Raw genomic sequence first — 18,651 nt, 5'->3', positions numbered from 1 at the left:
GGCAAGCTGGTGTGTGCTATTTGCCACAGTGGGCCATGACAGGAGTTGGTTTTAATGAGCTGCCTGATGCAGATCCACCTGATGGTCACCACATTCAGGTGGCTGGTGACTTGTTTTGTTGTTCCTCTTTTAGCCCCCTTGTGTTATGATTTATCCAGACTTGTTCAAGTAATATTGCCTGTTGCAGTTGATCAGATCAGTGGTGAATTCTGTTCTTGTTTCCTGGACTGTTGTTTTTCCAATGACCAGAGCCTTTCTTGTGGCTATTTGTTTCACGCTGTCTTTTGACTCTGCCGTGACAGTAACCTTAGAGTGTCAATTTCAGAGCAGGTTCATGTGACCGTTGTCATCCCTTTGTTGTCAGCGGGAGTGGATGTTCAACTCTTGTTAGGCTTGAACTGGTGAGGGATTTAACCTGTGTCCTTTCAACAATAGCCTCTTTTCCAGCCAATGTAGCTTGTTTCTAAATTGTATTTATCATAGCTGCTGCAGAAGTGCTCTCAGTTAACATGTTCAAGAATTGCTGTGGCTGACACACACGGGCCTGTTAGCTGCCACTTGTATCTCTGTTTTATTCAACTGGAACCATAATTAAAGCCTGTGCAGCCATGATGAATAAAATTCACACAGCTGGCTAAATTGCTGTGTGAAAACCTAAAAATTAGGCAGTTTTTTGTACATTTACTCTGCAGCTGCACAAGTAAGGCAATGATGTGTGCCTGCACAGACTTGAGCGGGCACTTGTGTTGTTATTGAAGCAAACTTTCCATTGCCTCCAGCTTGTTTTGAGTGTCAGCATAGGCAATTACAATACAACTGTTGTCATTGATCTGTATTCATGTTTTGAGACAACTTTGTGAGTAATAACAGAAATTGTTGACCTTGTAATAGAAAGTGCAATCAAGTCACTATTTTATAAGTGTTAAGGGGTTTGACAAAAGAAACAGAAATATATGTTAGTGAGGAAAACAAAATTGTCTTTGGCTTTATTGCTACACATTGTACTACCCTAAAAAGGCTAATCACAGTAATTACATCAACACTGAAACTGAGAAAAATAGCTTAAATTTTTTTTGACTGTCCAGTCAAATGTGATATAGATAGAAAAGTGGTAATGCACTTAATAATAGGTATTCATTAAGTCATTGTTAGGCCTAAAAACCATGATCAGTGATTTGACCTGCTGATCTAAAAATGCACTATATTTGTAGTTACTGCACTTTGCCCTTGCACAGCCTTAAACAGCTATGTAGGTAATGCAAAGGCAAAGTGCAGTAGCTACAATGTTAGTGTCTTAGTGTATTATTTCTTTCAGTATGTGGAAAACAGTTTATATTTTTCATTTTCATACTAGATTAAATCTGTAAATAAATAGATATCTGTTTTAAAAGCAATAACAGAGAAAATTTTAAGCAACCTTTAAGTATTATTTTGTTGTAATATTCACTTTATACGGTTTGACCTAAATTAAGATGATGTGACAAAATCATCATCATTACTGATTTTGCTGTGGTCATTGTCACGTTGTCAGTCGTTTTGTTTGGCGTCATTCTCACTGTCACGCTCACCATTCACTGTAATACTCTTACCGCAGTTTTTCTTGGCCTGATAAAATCCCAAATCCCAAGGAACACAAGGCAGAGCCCAATAACTAGATTTACTGTAGTTTGCATTCTTTGGCTTCTTTAATCACTGCCATTTTACAGTCTTTTTATTTAGAACAAAACCAGATTGAACCAGATTTTTTTTCACTAGATGGATTAGATATCCAAAGGTTGAACTTCAGTCAGGTCTCAGTTTTGAGTGAAATTTTAGTTTCTGTGTTTTGTCTTTGTTAAGTTAACAATAAGTGATGGAGGCTATATAAAGAAACTGGTTTTAAAAAAGCTGAAATCAAGTGGTAATGCTTACCAGACAGTATCTGCAATGAACAATGTTCACTTACTGGATGTTTTCCAGATCTTTCAGCCACATCTCATGGCTTTCATCAACATGTGAACTTTGTTCGGTTGTCATTAAAATGGTTCACTAGTTATCACATGACCTGTATGATATTTTTGTCATTTGATAGTAGGCTTTTATATATTGTAAAAATATGAGCAGTATTCTGTGGTACATGCACCTTGTGCTAAGATGTTTTTCTATTATGAATCATTTGCCAACCACCAATTTTTTGCCGTTTCACTTTTTTTTGTTGTTTTTGTGCAGTGTGTATGGAGACCTTTTTTAAGGAATTAGTTTAAAAGTTGTTTTCATATGTAAGCGGTGATTTCAGATTTATTATTAAATAATGTGGACATGGCCTGTGTATGGATCCCACAACATCACATTTTAAGATATTTATTTTATATTTTAGATCTGATGTAATACAGCCGTTTCACATAGATTGGCCAACACTTGTGTGTGACTTGCCATTTTCAAATTTTGTCAAAAGTTGTGGTGCACGATGCAATTGCAGCCAACTTCCTTTTGAATTCAGACTATCCCAACAGCACAGTCACTCATAATAGTTTGCTTTGTTGCTAGTAACAGCAACGCCACCTCGGGGTGTTAAATCGCACTTGAAATTAACACCTGCATGGTGAAAAAGGAATGTGTTCCACCAGCCAAGCTGCTAACATTTGTGCCACCAAGCAACAATGTTAACCCCTGTGGATTTCACCACTCAACTGCTTTTCTATGATTAAACACTGAAATGGGTCATGGAATTGTGATTTTCTATGTATGTCTTTCAGAAATCTTTTTGATTCTGTTTTTACACTTTGCTCAAAAATGTATTAGGATACATGATCTTTTTAAGCGTGATTCCCCTTCCCCCTGTCAGTGTCAGTGCTTGATTAGCAGTGAGGTCAACTCATGGAGCATGCTCTCAGTATTGATGAGCTTGGTTTTCAACATCAGGGGATCGCCTTCTCGTGTGGTCATCAGTGATCCACCTATACAGTTTCGGCAGGGACAGAGCTTGATGCTTACTAATCGGGGAATTCGATCTGCCAGAAGCCCTCACATGGAGAGGCTGTGTTGTGCTTGCAGCCTTTTATAAAAGATCACAGTCCTGTACAGCAGTTTACATTAGCAGACTGCAACGCTGTCCTTGTCACAAGTGGCACTTTTTGTTCTCGTTCTGTTTTAAAGAGGGTTTTCTAGTTTTGTCGTGGTTAATCATCGGTGCTTGGATGAAACAGCTAGGCAGCTGTCCTCTGATTGTTTTAATAGAAGCTAAAGAGACATGTTTTCATTTTTCTCTAAAAAACCTGAGTGGGCTTTTGTATGAAGCTAGCCCTCTTCTTAATTAAAGGTTCTCCGTTTTTTTCTATCATGTACAACAATTATAATGAGCATCTGAAAGGATATGTAGATTGGAAATATGCAGCAGTTGCCAAAAATCTTAATCAGGCATTATAAACATGGCTTTAAGCAAGTTCAGAGAAAGTCACAGTTATTCACTGTGGGTTTGTCACTGCTGTTCGCACATATTTTTACAGTGAGAATATATCCCGTTGTTTTGTGAATATAACAGACTTGTATTGTAGTCATTCTGGGAAGGGTGATATATTAATCGAGCTATATTGTGGTTTGTTTCATGTGGGATGTATAAAATGACTTTATTGTGAAAGTTGAGTATAAATTGTCAGGTAATTTTTTTAAAGCACTGGCTTGAGACTCGCTTTGGTGTTTTGGTTCTCTGGCTCTCACAGACGCACAAAAAAGATCCATAGATGAGATATGCCATACAAACTCTCGTGCCCATTCAGACCACTCTCTGCTCAGCCATAATGTGTGAGGCGCAGGTCGTTTTTTGGTATCTGTAGGGCTCCAGACCGCAACTATTAGTCATATTTTGCGACTATGGAGCACCAATTTGGCTTGCAAATATAATGAATATGTGGACTGGAGAGATATTGGTTTGTTTCTAGCTCACAGTGAATGAATCCTCACATTTAATGGGGCCATGGTAACAGTTTATGTTTCGGCTAACTGCAAACAACTAACTGTTGACCACAAGCTTTACATTCAACAAAAACATCAACATTTATGGCCCGAGACGAGCCAGGTGCTTCAAAATTAAAGCACAAGTGGTTTCGCTTTTATTTATTATTTCATTATAACAATACGTTTTTTAAGCTCTATTATATAGCATTATTATTTATTGTATCAGTACTTTATTTGACTTTTTAAAAATAAAACAATAGCTTCTTTTTTAACTTTATTTTAACTAGTTCGTTTAACTTTATAATAACAGTTTGTTATTTATCTTTATTATAACAGTATTTTATTAAACTTAATTGTAACTGGTTTATTAAACTTAACTATAACAGTACATTATTTTACTGAATTATAACAGTTGATTATTTAACTGTCATAACAGTACATTGTTTGACTTTAACTAGTAATATAACTTTACTGTAACTGTAGTAAATTCATCTTTATAACAACAGTACTTTATTTAACTTTATTATAATTGTAGTTTATTTTGTAGTTTCATATTCTACAGTGGTTTATAGGAGATTTCAAAACATTGAGAAATATATTGTCTATCCCAATATAACCTAAAAATATTGTGATATTTATAAGCCATATCACCTAGCCCTAAGTAATTGTTTAAGATTGCTAAACTTTATATTTTATTGTTATGAAAATCTATGCATGGCACTACATAAATGTTAGATGCATATTGGGGGATTAGCATTAAACCTTTGATGTTTTGTTTCTTTCTGTCTCTGTGTCTGCCTTTTGTGTGCACCTGTATTTGTGCATAGCTCCGGTCCATGTTGTGCTGATGCTGAAATTTTTTGGAAATATTCTGAGTACTTTGGTCTTGGTTAATAGTTGTATCATTGCCTCCACAGCTTTACAGTTATGATCTTTTTTCAGTGTCTTAACCCCTTTTGTTTTCAGAGAGTGATGCAGAAGAGTCAACTGTAGCCTTGCCTAAAGAGGCTGAAGTGAAAAGAATTACAGGTAGAGGCACTGAGACCCTGCCCATTTATACTGGGTGACTGTCAAACTGTCAGCTGGGTGATTTTATACTGGGCTATTGAGTTTTTCCATTGGAATATACATCTCTGCTAACGCAATGAGAGCTTTACATTTTTACCACTTTCATCCTCCTATCATCATTTACTTTGTGTTTAATTACCAAAAATGTTTGTGCTCATTCACTCATTCAGTTCTTATGGGCAGCTTTCAATATACTACTGTCATGTAATCACAGAAACACAATGGGGGCTTTCTGCAGTTAATTTTCCACTTCATTGGGCTTTCCTGCTTTGAATAAAGATTTAGACTCAGTAGCTTTAATCCCAGTAGTCTGAATTATAATTCTAACCTCTCTTTCTCCTCCTTCGCCTCTTTTGACTCTGTAATGTCTGACATTTGCAGTTGGCTTTCTTTGGTTTTCAAGTCCAATGCTGCCATAACAGACTGACCTCACATGGTGCTAACTGACCATTTTGTGTTTCAGAGTTGGAAACGGACATCTCCGCTGGACGAATAGTAGGCTCAGGTACATCTGCAGCCCCACCAACCGAAATACTCACTCATCCTTGTTGTTCCTTCACCATATAAAAGAAAAATGCAGAACCCTTTCAAACCCTGGGATACTTCAGCAGCCACATTTGGGTTGAGATGCTACTTTATAAAAAAAAAAAAAAAAGCCAACTCTGTCAACCAGGTGTAATCTAACAGGGAAAGCAACGTGTTTCTCAAAGTAAAATACTGATTTGGGTATTCATCACAACTTGTGAGGCATTAAACATCTGCTCAGTCATCGTCCGCTACATGAAACTGCAGTGTGATACAACACTGCCCTCTGTTGTCTTGGCTCAGTAACAAATGGTTGGCAAGTGAAGCAGTCTGCAGGAGTTTTGGTGCATAATACTGTCAGTGCCACAGACCAACATTTGTCTTACTGGTAGGACCCTGCCGCTTTAATTTCTCCCCAGCTGTTGCCTCGACTTGGCCCTTTGGCTGCTTTATGCTTCCCAACAGAAACATAATGCGCGTACATACACACACACACACACACACACACACACACACACACACACACACACACACACACACACACACACACACACACACACACACACACACACACACACACACACACACACACCGCTCATCTTGGCTGCCATGGCAAAGTCCCCATCCTCCAGGGCAGTGCTTGGATCCTTCCCTAACCAGCCGTCACGCATTCCCATTGTCCTTTTCTTTATCTTTCTCCTCTAGCTTCTTCTCTGTGAAGACAAGATCCGCAACCACAGGAGTAATACCACGCTCTTCCTACTTTTAACTAATGCTCATGTTAAAAGTAGTCCTCCGTCATGCTAATTACAATATTTTACTGACAGAAACTGATATGTTTTATAGACTCTGTAATTATGGCTTATAGAGTACAAGATGTAGCTACTCAAATGACCTCCTCAATGAGGACAAAGTTCTCATTTCTCCATAAATATTTTACCTCTGTGCTTCTCTGTCTTCTACCTCAACGCTTCACCAGGCACCTATTGGCTGCCCCTTTGGTTGTCCATAGGTGATCTCTAACTTCTTTTCTAACTTTATTTGAAACTCAACAGATTGTTTTGGCTGGCTTCTCCCTAACCTTGCTTGTTTGTCACAAATTCTTTATTCTAATGCTTTTATTTTCCTTTTACATTCGCCATTTCGTTTACCCTGTGAACGACGCACAGGTTCTTTACAACTACAGCCAATGAGCTGATAGTTGCAATTATGTACATTGGATGAGCAGTACTAATGATTCAACTATGTAAAGTGTCGACATGCTGTACTCTTTATCCACACTTTGTAGATCTGCATTGTAATATCCGTCTTTGTTCTTGTTTTCCAGTGTATGATAAGCAGGGCTTTCTGCTGCAGCTGGACACAAAACTGTGAGTACATCTCTTTCTAGGAAACATATGTCATTTAATGTAAAATGTTTAACAAATCTCCATCATACGCTGCCTGTGATATTTCTAACTTGTTATATGTAGAACAGCTGAATTCCCACTTAGACTTTGACTCCCTTAGTTTTAATGTGTTTTACAGCTTGTTCCACAGAATACTTATTCATACAGATTCTTGATGATCAGGGGAAAACTTGAAACATGAAAATATAAACCTTCAGCCAATTAATCTCACTTGAGGTTTTTAAATAAACACATAGCATTTCACTGGAGTCCTAACCAAAACCTGGTGAGAAATGCACAAATTTAATTGAGTAATACATAAAGAGATTTGTGTGAAATGAAATGTAGTTGGGGTTTTCCCTTTTGATTCCAGAGCGGCTGTGGTTTGTCAGGGCGAGAACATACTACATTGAGTCATTACACAGCTGTCATTGTGTCAGCGTGTCTGTTGATATGTGTATAATTCCCTGAATTGGTTTGACACTCTTGCTCTAAACTGCCACGATAAGACCCTTTCTCCGGCCCTCCCATTACTACGCGGGCAGTAATCATATGCTCCCATCAACCACTCCAGCTCTCAAAGGGCACATCTGTCCACACTCTGCATACACACTGTAAGCATTGTGTCAGCACACACTTTAAGGTGGTTTTCACATGGGTTCAGTTTATCTAATACAGCTCCCTACATTATATCTACAGTGCCATAAATTACTCCATTAGGGTGCATGCATACAATGGTGCAATTTATCATAAAGCTAGTAATTAGTCCTGTGATTTGTAATTTATTCCAGCTTTACGTACCAGCTTGAGGCCAATTAAGGCCAAGCGGCAAGTGAGCAGCATTCTAGCATACTGAAATTTAAAAGAATACTTCGCCCCCCAGATGACCATTTGTATAACAGTTAATCACCCCATGTTACTTGGAATTCCCAAAGAAAACTCTGTTTTTCTTGTGTGCCTTCTTGGTGAATGAGGAAACAAAAAATAGAGAAAATCCTTGATGAACTGAAGTCATAAGGGTCCATGTTAAACAGCAGCAAAAACTGTTAAAAACATCTGTTTGGAAACTCTCAGACACCTTATGCAGTATAATCCATATGTCATTTATCCAGTTAAATGCTCAGTAGAGACAGCCTGTTTAATTAAATTGAAACGTATCTATTTTTAAAGCCAGCCTCAATTGACAGAAATTCAATTTTACCTTACTGAACACAGGAGCTGCTGGTCTACTACTGCCTCGATTGGTATTGGTATGGGTGAATCTGAATTAACCCATTAAAACACACAATAATACTTGATGGAGGCAGTGGTAGACCAGCAGCTGTTGTGTTCAGCAAGATAAAATTCCTGTTTTTGCAAATGGAGTCTGGCTTTAAAGTTAACCTAGATAAGTTCCAATTTTAGTTCATTTTCCCTAAAATTATGGGTTGTCTGTTTTAGAAGTACCTTAACATGCAACTGGATAAATTAGACCTAAATTATACTGCATGAGTTGTGGCGGAGTTCATAAATGGATGTTTTGATATAGTTCTGCTGTTAAAAATGGACCCCTGTGACTTCAATTAATCAAAAATTTAGTTTGCTTTTTAATTCTTTGTTCACCGGAGGCTTGTGAGAAAAATAACATTACCTTCATGAATTCAGTATAACACATGGTGAGTAATTGATACACGAAAGATCATTTGTGGCTAGAAGTATTTCTTTTATTAACTTGCATAGGGGTGTGCATAAGCAGGCCCCAGTCAAGCTCCTTCTCCTTCCAACTCTGAGTTCAGGCCTCACATAGAGCTCAGACTTGGGCCTCTCTCCGTTCTCCGTGTTTATTTGAACTAGATTCATGGCATACATCACGTTATTAATGATCATGCTAGTAATCGGGAGGTTCTAGTTTTAGCACTGTCGGTGTGATTATTTGAACAAGGCCTCTCTGCTTTGTCTCGCCACACACAGGTGATCCACTGAGCTGTTGATGAGCTCTCCAACTTCCTAAGCAACCTGTTTTTCCCCTATCTCTCAAGCCGATTGTTTGACAAGCTCAGTTTTTGAGGCTTTGAAATGTGTCAGCGTAATTGATAATCAGTTATCATGATGTGACTGATTGATCGCTCCCTCTGTTCTTCTAATGTACAGGCCACCAGAGTTGGCATACAAGTACGGCAACCTCAGCGAAGGAGTGTGCAAGCCTGGATATGCAGCAGCCAAGATGACCGCCATCTATCCTAAGTGAGAAGGATTGCTCTTTCTTTTACACATAATTTCACATAACAGTGTGGAGATCCAGCTGGATGCAGGAAGACTCCTTTTTAAAATCACATGCAAGCTTCACAAACAAATCATTTTAATTGGATGTCAGCAGGAGAAAAGCTAAAACTGTCACTCGAGCATACCAAGACGCATGATGTCACTCCTCAAGCCAACTTGGCCTTAAGGGTTTTGAGTCAGAAACAGAAGCCCCCACATTCCTCTCCAATCTTCCCCTGTTTCAATCATGGTCTATCCCCTCCCCACTACAAAACCCCAACTGTGTCCTTGTGATCCTCCTGTTACACAAAAGAACATTTGTCAGCCGAGTACAAGGTCTCCCATCTCTCTCCTATCGCATCCTAGAGCCTTAGAGGCTTTCTCTGTGAATGAAACCAACCAACTTCCTGTCCTGACTCATCACGAGCTTCCTGGTACCCAGTCCACACAATCCACACAATCCGCCATGGCCGTCACTGATGTCACTCGTTCTTTTGATTTTTCTATTTGCCTCTTTTTGCCGCTCATCTCAGCTCAATCTATAGGGCATTGTACTGGCAGCATTCTCTGAGCTAAGCTAATAGAGGGGCAATTTGCTGCGTTGCTGAACAATGGCCAGTGGTACTTCAATGTAGCACAAAAATTTGCCAACCCACTTCCAAGTTTAAGTATTGGACCCGATTTATCTATTGCCTGAGGATGTACAATTACATTCACAGCTTAACAAAACACAGTATGAAAGTTGAAGAATAAATTCTAATACATTACAAAACTCTTTTACTTTATTATGTATATTCACATATTTTACATTCTTAATTATTTTTATTCACTTTTTTATATATAGTCTTGCTACCAGCTTTTCCTACAGGGCTCTAGGAGCACCACTTTAAATGAACATGCAAAACTACAAAACACGTTTGGATTGTTTTCCCATCTTACTTGTATTACTGATAAATCCTTTATTAATGAATAGACAATTTACATAAATAACAGTTTGCTTTTTTATTTTTTATTATAAGTCACAACCTCTTAACTACTTAGCGCTTAAGTTTGCTGGAAACATAGCTGAACTTACCAATGTTCTCACCTCACCTAATCAGAAATTTAGATAGTTTAAGGTGCATCAATGTGGCACTTTAATCTTGGCAATTTTCCAAAAGATAAAAAATCTAAATCTAAATTTCATCATTGTCAAGTCAATTTTACTCACATTTTGGTAGGATTTCTTGGTTTACAGAGGGAATGTGGTTTATATTACCTGTGAATATAATTCAGTGAATCTTAATTTCGTACAGTAGGCATTTTATACTCTGCATAAACACTGGTAGACAAAGTCACATGTGTATACTTTCAGTGCATTTACCGTAAAGGTCAGAATACAGGGGCTGGTTTGACAACAGAGATACTGTATGTGAGCCAGCAAGCTAAAACAGAAACATCAGATGCTGTCTCTGGACCATCCGAGACCAAACTAACTGTCACATCTCTGTGTTCAAAACAGCAGCCTTAGTTGGAGACAGACACAGAGAGAACAAAGCAAAGTCTTGACAAGTAGAGCTGACTTAGTAACATCACTCGTGGAGCAACACACAAATTCATGCTCCCTCTCTTGCGTTTCACATGATATGCAATAATGACTTAAAAAAAAAAACGAGGAGGGGGAATATTTTCAAGTCATACAGGTGTTCCTAGTAATGAAATTCAGTTGTATGGCCTCCAAAAATGGGTAAAATGAGACTGAATGGTTGCAGTCTGGAACCCTGTTCCTATCTAATAAAACTGTCTTCCTCTCCCTGTTCTCAATGTGCTTAAGTGAGGATATCCAAACCAAACAACACCATCAGCCACACTGCCAGCTGTACATAGCAGTGCTACTTAACGCGACATACCAGCAGTTGTGGAACTGCCCTCTACCTATCTGAGAGGCTACGTGTTAACAACGTCCTCCCTCTAAATGACTTCCTCTAATCAGCCGCACGTGTCGGATCAAAGTTCTGTACAACACAGAACCCCCACTGGGAGCTCACTGATTGCTACCACCTCCAACCCAGTCACATGTAGGTCAATGAGCCCAATTAAAGCTGCACTATGTAAGTTTGCGTGTATGTTTGCGTTTGTATGCATGAGTGTAAGTGTACGGTTGAACCTACACAATCAAGCAGTTTGTGATCTATCACGTCCTGTGCGAAAAGGAACCAACCAATTAACATCTTGTTTGCTAACTCAGTCTGCTCTGTTTGTTTATCAGGTAAAAACAAACCAATTTAAAAGTCCTTGTTAGCATTTTGTTTAGATAGGTGTGGCCTACAGTTCAGCTGTTAGAGAAAACCTACTTAACCTCTAGCAGTGAGGTCCTCTCGTGGCTCTCCCTCTAATCATCTCCTGCTTCCTCTATGTTTGTCTCTCTGAAGCCCCCTGCCCTGCAGAATCCAATTTATTTTCCACACCTCCCCTCCCCTCTGCTTTACCCAAAACTGTTTGTATTGGAGCCCTAAATCAAGTGTTGGCAGTGAACTTGAAGCGGCACGGTTATGAAAATATTGCCCGTGAGAGATGGACCCCGCAAAGGAAATGAGCACAATGCTTCCCTGCCTGTTGGCTGTTTTGGGAGCCCTCACTTTTTATTTAACAACAAGCAGCCCCCTGTCTCTGCTTTGTCAGGATGTCAGTGACTGACTGTCGGTCAAGGCTCAGTGACTTGCAATGGTCCCATGTTATTTATAGCTCCCTCTGGCCTCAGAATTTCTGGGTTTAATGAATCTCCATTTGTTTTGGCAGGACAGAAGTTCTCTCTGTGTGTGTGTGTGTGTGTGTGTGTGTGTGTGTTCGTCTTCGTCTGTCAGGTGATGTGAGGAGGAGAGAGAGTCTCCTCTCGAGTTCTCACTCTGCTTTCATACTTTAAACCTGGAGGATAATGAGGGTATCAAAGACCGATTAGGGTGCTTGGAAGAGGTTTAAGCTAACCGGAAGGCCTCCCAATAATGTCGGCCATGTTTGGTCATTGTGGCTCAGAGCTGCACATATTTCTTGTGAACCCATGGCAGTGTTATGGGAACAAGCTGTCCAAGATTCCTGCTGAGAAACAAGGGAGCGTGATGGTACTTGTATATCCTCCTGATTCCAGTTTAAAATGCCTTTGCTAGTTACTGTAGTCTGTCGGCTGTGAGAGCTATAGTTATGTCGCTGGTGGTCTGGTTTCCGCTAACTCTCTGCAACTGTCTTCTGTAATAAACAAAATAATACACACCAGCTCAATAGATCTCCCCAAGGCGCCTTGCATTGTGTTTTCTGTTCATGTGTCCTGATTGATTATTTAGGTCTGACACGGAAGCGCATGGAACGCCAAGCATGTTAATGCCAGAAAAGAGACAACGAAAGCGCCCCCCCTCCCCAAGCATGACAGCAGGTCATAAAAACACACATTCATCCTGGAGCCACACTTGCAGAAGTGGCACGTAGCCCAGTGCTCGGGTCGCAGGCGTGACTAAGAGGAAATGGCTTCTTTTGATTCTGAGGCTTCAATTAATCAAAGAGGGACACACACACACACACACACACACGCACTCACACACTCATACAGATACTCAGGATAAGGAAGAGCCAATGCTGGAAGTAGCAGTTTGTGGGGCGTTAAAAACACTGCTCACAGACTTGTTTTTCAAACTTGTTTGTTTTTAGTGTAGCATGATGACTAGCAGGAGTGGTTTCTCGGTTATGTGAATTTTCTGGATATTTTCTGGTGTGTGTTTTTTTTTTTTGTTTTCAGAGGTAACAGTGAGAACAACTTCCCCCACTCTAATTGAGTTTGTAGGGGCAGTTTCGCCCCAAACATTTGAAGAAAAGCATTCTGGCACGAGTGTGTTGTCCCAGCAGATTTATCAAACCGTGTGCCAGCTGTGATTTAGGCTTGGGTGGAGAGGTTATGTTGCTGAGTTGTGCACTGCAGCCGCCTCCTGTGTCGCTCTTTGCCCCTCAGATTTTATGACACACTAAGTTTTTAGCTTCCTTTAGCTAATATATGTGCATATGTGCAATGTGACTTAAACATTGCACAGGTCATTAACACTGCTGTCCCAGGTGGAGGTTGGGTTTTTGGAAGTCACAGGGCCTCTTTGTTTGGATAAGGAATTGCACAACAAAATAAGTAACTTCTCTTTCTCTTTGTTGCAGGTTCATGAAACCAGCACCCATGTTTCTTGATCGGAATTTCAAACGTCTTGCAAAAGTCAGCAATTACTTACCTCCATTTGGATTCAAAACACAAGGTAAGAAGAGTTCATTCTATTTGTCATCTTACACAGTGACATCTACTATGTTCTTTATTAATGTGCTCGAGGACGCTGTCCACAAAACAATTAATACTAGTAACACTGATCTGTTGTGTTAAAGCCAACATTGAGCCTGTGTATTTAGTGCTGCTGTTTCTACAACGTTTAGATGCTGTGTGGGAGCTTGACCGCACGTACATGTTACAGTATTTTGTGCCTGCAGTGCCTGGCATCTCAGATTAAGGAACCATCTGATTTAGCTGGTACCAAACTCAGATTTGTCTGTTTTCACTCTTGTACAGATGATTTACAGTTCTGCTTTAACTTGCCAACATTACACTTGGGTCAGAAGGTGATGGGTGAAAAGTGAGAGCGACCAGCCGTCTACCCTTATCATCAGACACCAGTTGGCTTTTCATACTGTACCTTAATGTGGCATCACTGATGCAACATGTGAGACAAACTGCCAACGTTTCTGAAGAGACAAGTCATTCTACAACCTGATATTCTGACAATTATTTTCAGTTTTAAATTGCTGAAAAGAATCATGGATGTGGGCAGTGGTTCAGAGATTTTTTGTCCAAATATCTGCTTTTTTTTAAACTCACCAAGGTTTCGCTCTGACGGTTCAGCTGTGGAGAATGCCAGTGTTCTGCCACTTTGCACTTCTCATCATTTGTCATTGTTGCAAGGCTGGTGTTTTTGGCAGAATATATATTCTGCCTCAGGTTTGTTTAGGCGAGTTGAGACAACGTGATACAGGTAATCCATCACAGTGTCCGTTTACGGTACGTCACCTTTAGTCTTTGCTAAAGTTATGCTATTATTATATAGTTATGCAAGCATAAAATGTTTTTGAAGACCACTGAGATTGGTGTATTCATGGACAGTCCAACACTAGGATTTCAGGAGCAGTTGCTGAACAGCCGCTTTTTTTTAATCCAATAAATGACTTAATCTCTATCTGACATCATCCATGCTTGGTTATTGTTTGACTTCTGGGTATGGCTGGGTTCCAATAATTTGCTTAATTTTGGATCTTGTTGCTTGCTGGCAAAATACCCAGATTCTTAAAGCTTTGATGCTAACAAAACTCTTCAGATCAGATTTTCTAACTCTCTTTACTCTTTTTATTAGCAAAGAGAAATTGAAAACATAAAGGCAACAGGCTTGCAGTTCTTAGCAACTAGATGAGATGAACTAATGAACAACTGAATTATTTAAATAACACGTTGGGCTGTTCAGTGGTTGAAATGCTGTCTGTAGCTGGTGTGTTTATTCAACAGAGTGGGGACTTTACTCTAAAGAAATGATCTACCTGATTGCCTCACGCCAATTTAAGAATCTCCCAGTTAAAATTTGCTTTGATTTAATATTATAACATTATTTTAATCTGATCTAACATTACATTTTGGTGTTTTCAGTAGGTACAGTATTTGGTTCCAATTCTGTTCAGACGAATGTCCAATTCATGAAAAATATGTGCTGTAGTCTGTTATTTGCTCAGCACTACGTCTCATGTTTGGTTGCTCCTATTGGTTGTAGCTTATCCAATAACGTCTGAAGCAATTTTGATCTACGTCCAGCCTTAGATAAGGTCTGTGGTTAGTACAAGCTGAAGAGACTTTCACGTTTTGCTCTACAACATAAAATGCTTAAATAAATACCTCACTCATTAAATTTTAAGCTATTATGCGTCTTAAAAAAGGGGGTTGCTAACAACTGGCTAAATGAGACTACAGAGCATCATTACATGACAGCGTCAAACACAGCTTTATAGCCTCGTAGCGATGGCAACGCAACCGTAGTGTAGTTTGTTTTAGCCTAGCTTTGGCTTTTTACCTCTGGTAATTACGTTTAGGCTTAAAAAATCCTGAAAGTGGTGTTCATTTGTGAAGATTTTCTTGCTGAACAAAATGTTTCGGTATCATAAATGTTTGTTCACCACAGAGCTTATTTTCTGCAATGATCCAAAATCCAATGGGAAAATCCCAAAGACTTTTTGATGACGGAACAAGGCAAAGAAAAATGTCATCCCAGGGGCACTCTGTTTGCATTTGCAGTTAGGTCTGGTGATGTGAGGTCATTGCACCCAATCCCTATTTCTGGGTATTATTTTCAGACATCATGTCTCATTTAAGACATGCTTTTTGACGGTTCATATCACTATCGGAGCGCTGTTGAACAAACTACCAAAACAAGTTTGGAGCTAGAGATTATTTCAGCAAGGAGGATTTGCGAGTGGATTTGTTGAATCCAAATAATCTTTTATTTTCACTTTTAACAATGGGGCTCAAAGGCAAGTCTGTGTGTTTCATTTTGGCAAAATGCCATGAAAATAATCTGCTATATAACGGACAAAATAGATTTTTACTCTTGAGCCTTGAACAAGACATTTTTTTAAAAAGTTCATCTTCATCTTTATAACACCATGCCCATAGATAGGAATATATGAATATTTGCAGTCATTTTGTTTACACCGTAGGCTTCTGTTTGTCATAATAACAAAATCTCATCAGTGATTTTCACTTGTTTGCAAGATGTATTCTGTCTTGGGACCAGGGAACTCGCAATGTCTCCCAACACTCCAACTTTAATGTTTCCATACTCAGTGCTTGTGCTTGTTCCCTGACCTTAACACACTCCAGCACTTCAGATATCAAACCAGTGTACAATGCCATGGGAACTGAAGAGATAACATTAAGCTGGCTTCAGTGACATGCTCTGTCACATTTTCCAATACTTAGAAGCAGAAGGTACAGTGAATGTTACCTTTGTGCTCTGGCAAGTTCCTCCGCTGTCATACGAACACACACACAGGCACACACACTGTCTCAGTCGCTATCAAAAGAGCACTCCCTGTGTGAGTGTTACACCTGGTTTCTGTTTTCTCCACGGACTGCGATGGCAGCGGGGTTTCCCTTTTAGCGGTACTCATGTGGAGAGATGATACGTGTGGATCTTGAATAGAACGCCACAAAGGATTCCAAATTGAGAACATGGAGTGGAGGTGGTGGGCGAGAGGTTTATTTTTACTTTTTATTTTGCCGAGAGGTATCTCTGGCACACATCGACAACAGCAGAGAACAGTAAAGCTGTGTTGATTCGGTCTCAGAGGAACAAAAAACATACTTGTCAGCACGGCAGGATGCCAGTCAGCCACTGAACGGTCAATTTAAGTATCATGCTATATTTTGCATCAGTTGTTAAACAGTATTCTCGCTGTATATAAAAAAAAATGTTCTTGCTTATATCTTTCTTCAATCAACTTTATAAAGTTGTTATCATGATGTTGTCCACAGTCAGAGTCTTATACAAGAGGTATTTTTCAAAAATCACTCAATTTGACAGATTTGCAGAAAATCAGCATTTGCACATTCCTTTTAAAATGTGTTTGACAGCCCTGTAAAATGGTTGGCTGAAGGGATTTGGCTAACTGAAAGAGGCCTTTATACAGTATTTCCTATTAGCAGTTGTCGATGACAGACATTGACATTAACTCAGCAAAACTGATTGACTCTCGTTCTGAATGTAATTGCATGAACATAACTAGAGTATGATGTTTACACAAGCTCTGTCACATGATCACACTGCTGGTGTGACAGGTAAATCACTGTATTATCTTCTTTGTAACATGAGCTAAAAGCAGGTGCACAAGTGTATGACCACATTGTGCCAAAGATTAGAATTTTCAGTCTTCAACTTGGTCCCCTGAGCTGTATTTTAGAATTGTTCAATTATGAAGATCCTTGATAAATTGGTCATCGTATTACAATCAAATGATCATTTTTTGATCTTTCAGTTGATGCTGATTCAAAACCCAGCTAAAATGCAGGCCCATAAAATACCACTCTCTGATCACATGATTCTTTTGTATTGTTTAGGCTGCACTCTTTCCAACAATGTGTCTGTGTTTATGTGTTACGTGATGCTTCCGACCATCGTCTATGTTGCCAGTAAAGATTTTTGTCGAGAATTCCATGTTGGACCAATGTCTGACCAGACAGCCATTCGTCTTCGGCTCCCACCACGAGACATACTTGGCTGAAATGTTTACCCCGAATACTTATAACAATTAGCTTCCATGTCATCCTCGGGAAGAGAGTCCTGCCCATTGTGATTTTTCACTTTTCACCCACTAGGACCCAGGTGTGGTCCTCAGCCTTGTGTTTATGCTGCCTGGGGTGATGCTTGACGCCAGACATCGACACCACATCCAAACAATGGGCTGTTGCTCTGCTCGCCTCTCCTCAGCAGGTTAATCATTAGGATCGTTAGCCAGGGTGAATGAGGCTGTAATACATCTTACAAAGTGCTCTGAGGCCCCAGTCTAAACTCTCTTCTTCTCACTCTCCCTTCACTCTTGCTTTTGTTGTTTCTCTTGGCCCCCATTTGCAGACTATGTGCTATATGCTGATTATATGAGGTCGAGTAGGGAGGGCAATGAAAATCCCTCATTTTTTTATCAATGACTATGTTAACATGCATAAAACATCACATTTTTTTTGGCCTTATTCCAAAAATGACAATTCTCCTATTAAATTATTTACATGATTGATGAAAATTAATATTTGACCAATTTTCTCGTCTATATGCAGCCTCAAAGAACCTCAAAATGCAAAAAAGTGGAGCAAATTTTTTTTTCAAAGTGGCAAACCATGTTAACACAGCCTCCCATTTTCATTCTTTCAATCGCCATCTGGAAACAGTCGGCGTTGTGATATGTGTGCATATCCAAAAATCTGTTGATATCCAACTTGTCTTTCATAAACTTTAAAGTAAAATGTGGGGTTTTCTTGAAGTGCCTCAGCCTTGCACACTGTTGGTGAGATGGGTGGTGTACAATACAAACAGCCGATCGTAAACAGACAAGTTGCTGAAACCCCAATTGAAACACATATTTTGGATGAGCCATAGACATGTACAAAGAATGCTACTTAAACAGGAATAATGGCACATCTCACATTTTAATGCTAGTTTATATCACCTTTATATACAAAAATGGATACATCAATTTAAAACGTATGAATCACTGGCATCAATACTTCCTTTATGTCGGCATGTGTAGATCCACAAGGTGGCACTAGAGGGCAGTCAAAAATTTCTGACAACAGAAAACGATTCGATCCGTTCTGTCATTCTTTAAATATATCGTCTTAGTTTCCTATGATTGTGTCTCGCTTAAACTAAGCTTCACTGCCCCCACGATTTACGATGGTACTCTTTCA

General features: G+C 39.4%; 1 protein-coding gene across 7 annotated transcripts in view; it reads left to right on the top strand.

Annotated features, from left to right (window-relative positions):
- Nucleotides 1-18,651, top strand: part of st3gal3b (ST3 beta-galactoside alpha-2,3-sialyltransferase 3b) — a 77,157-nt gene that overhangs the window by 29,373 nt on the left and 29,133 nt on the right. For 5 of the 7 annotated variants that reach the window (XM_042497147.2, XM_042497151.2, XM_042497146.2 and 2 more), the window contains 5 exons: nucleotides 4,900-4,962; nucleotides 5,465-5,506; nucleotides 6,854-6,896; nucleotides 9,045-9,137; nucleotides 13,326-13,420. In XM_042497147.2, coding sequence (XP_042353081.1) covers nucleotides 4,900-4,962; nucleotides 5,465-5,506; nucleotides 6,854-6,896; nucleotides 9,045-9,137; nucleotides 13,326-13,420 — 336 coding nt within the window. The remainder of the gene's footprint in view (nucleotides 1-4,899; nucleotides 4,963-5,464; nucleotides 5,507-6,853; nucleotides 6,897-9,044; nucleotides 9,138-13,325; nucleotides 13,421-18,651) is intronic. The other 2 variants (XM_088085254.1, XM_088085255.1) reach the window with 2 other exon arrangements.

Source organism: Plectropomus leopardus, chromosome 12 (genome assembly GCF_026936395.1).
Source record: "Plectropomus leopardus strain MGB_pleo_1.0 chromosome 12, ASM2693639v1, whole genome shotgun sequence".
NCBI lineage: Eukaryota > Metazoa > Chordata > Actinopteri > Perciformes > Serranidae > Plectropomus > Plectropomus leopardus.
Note: the sequence above shows the minus strand (reverse complement) of the source record. Positions and strands in the feature narration are given on the sequence as shown.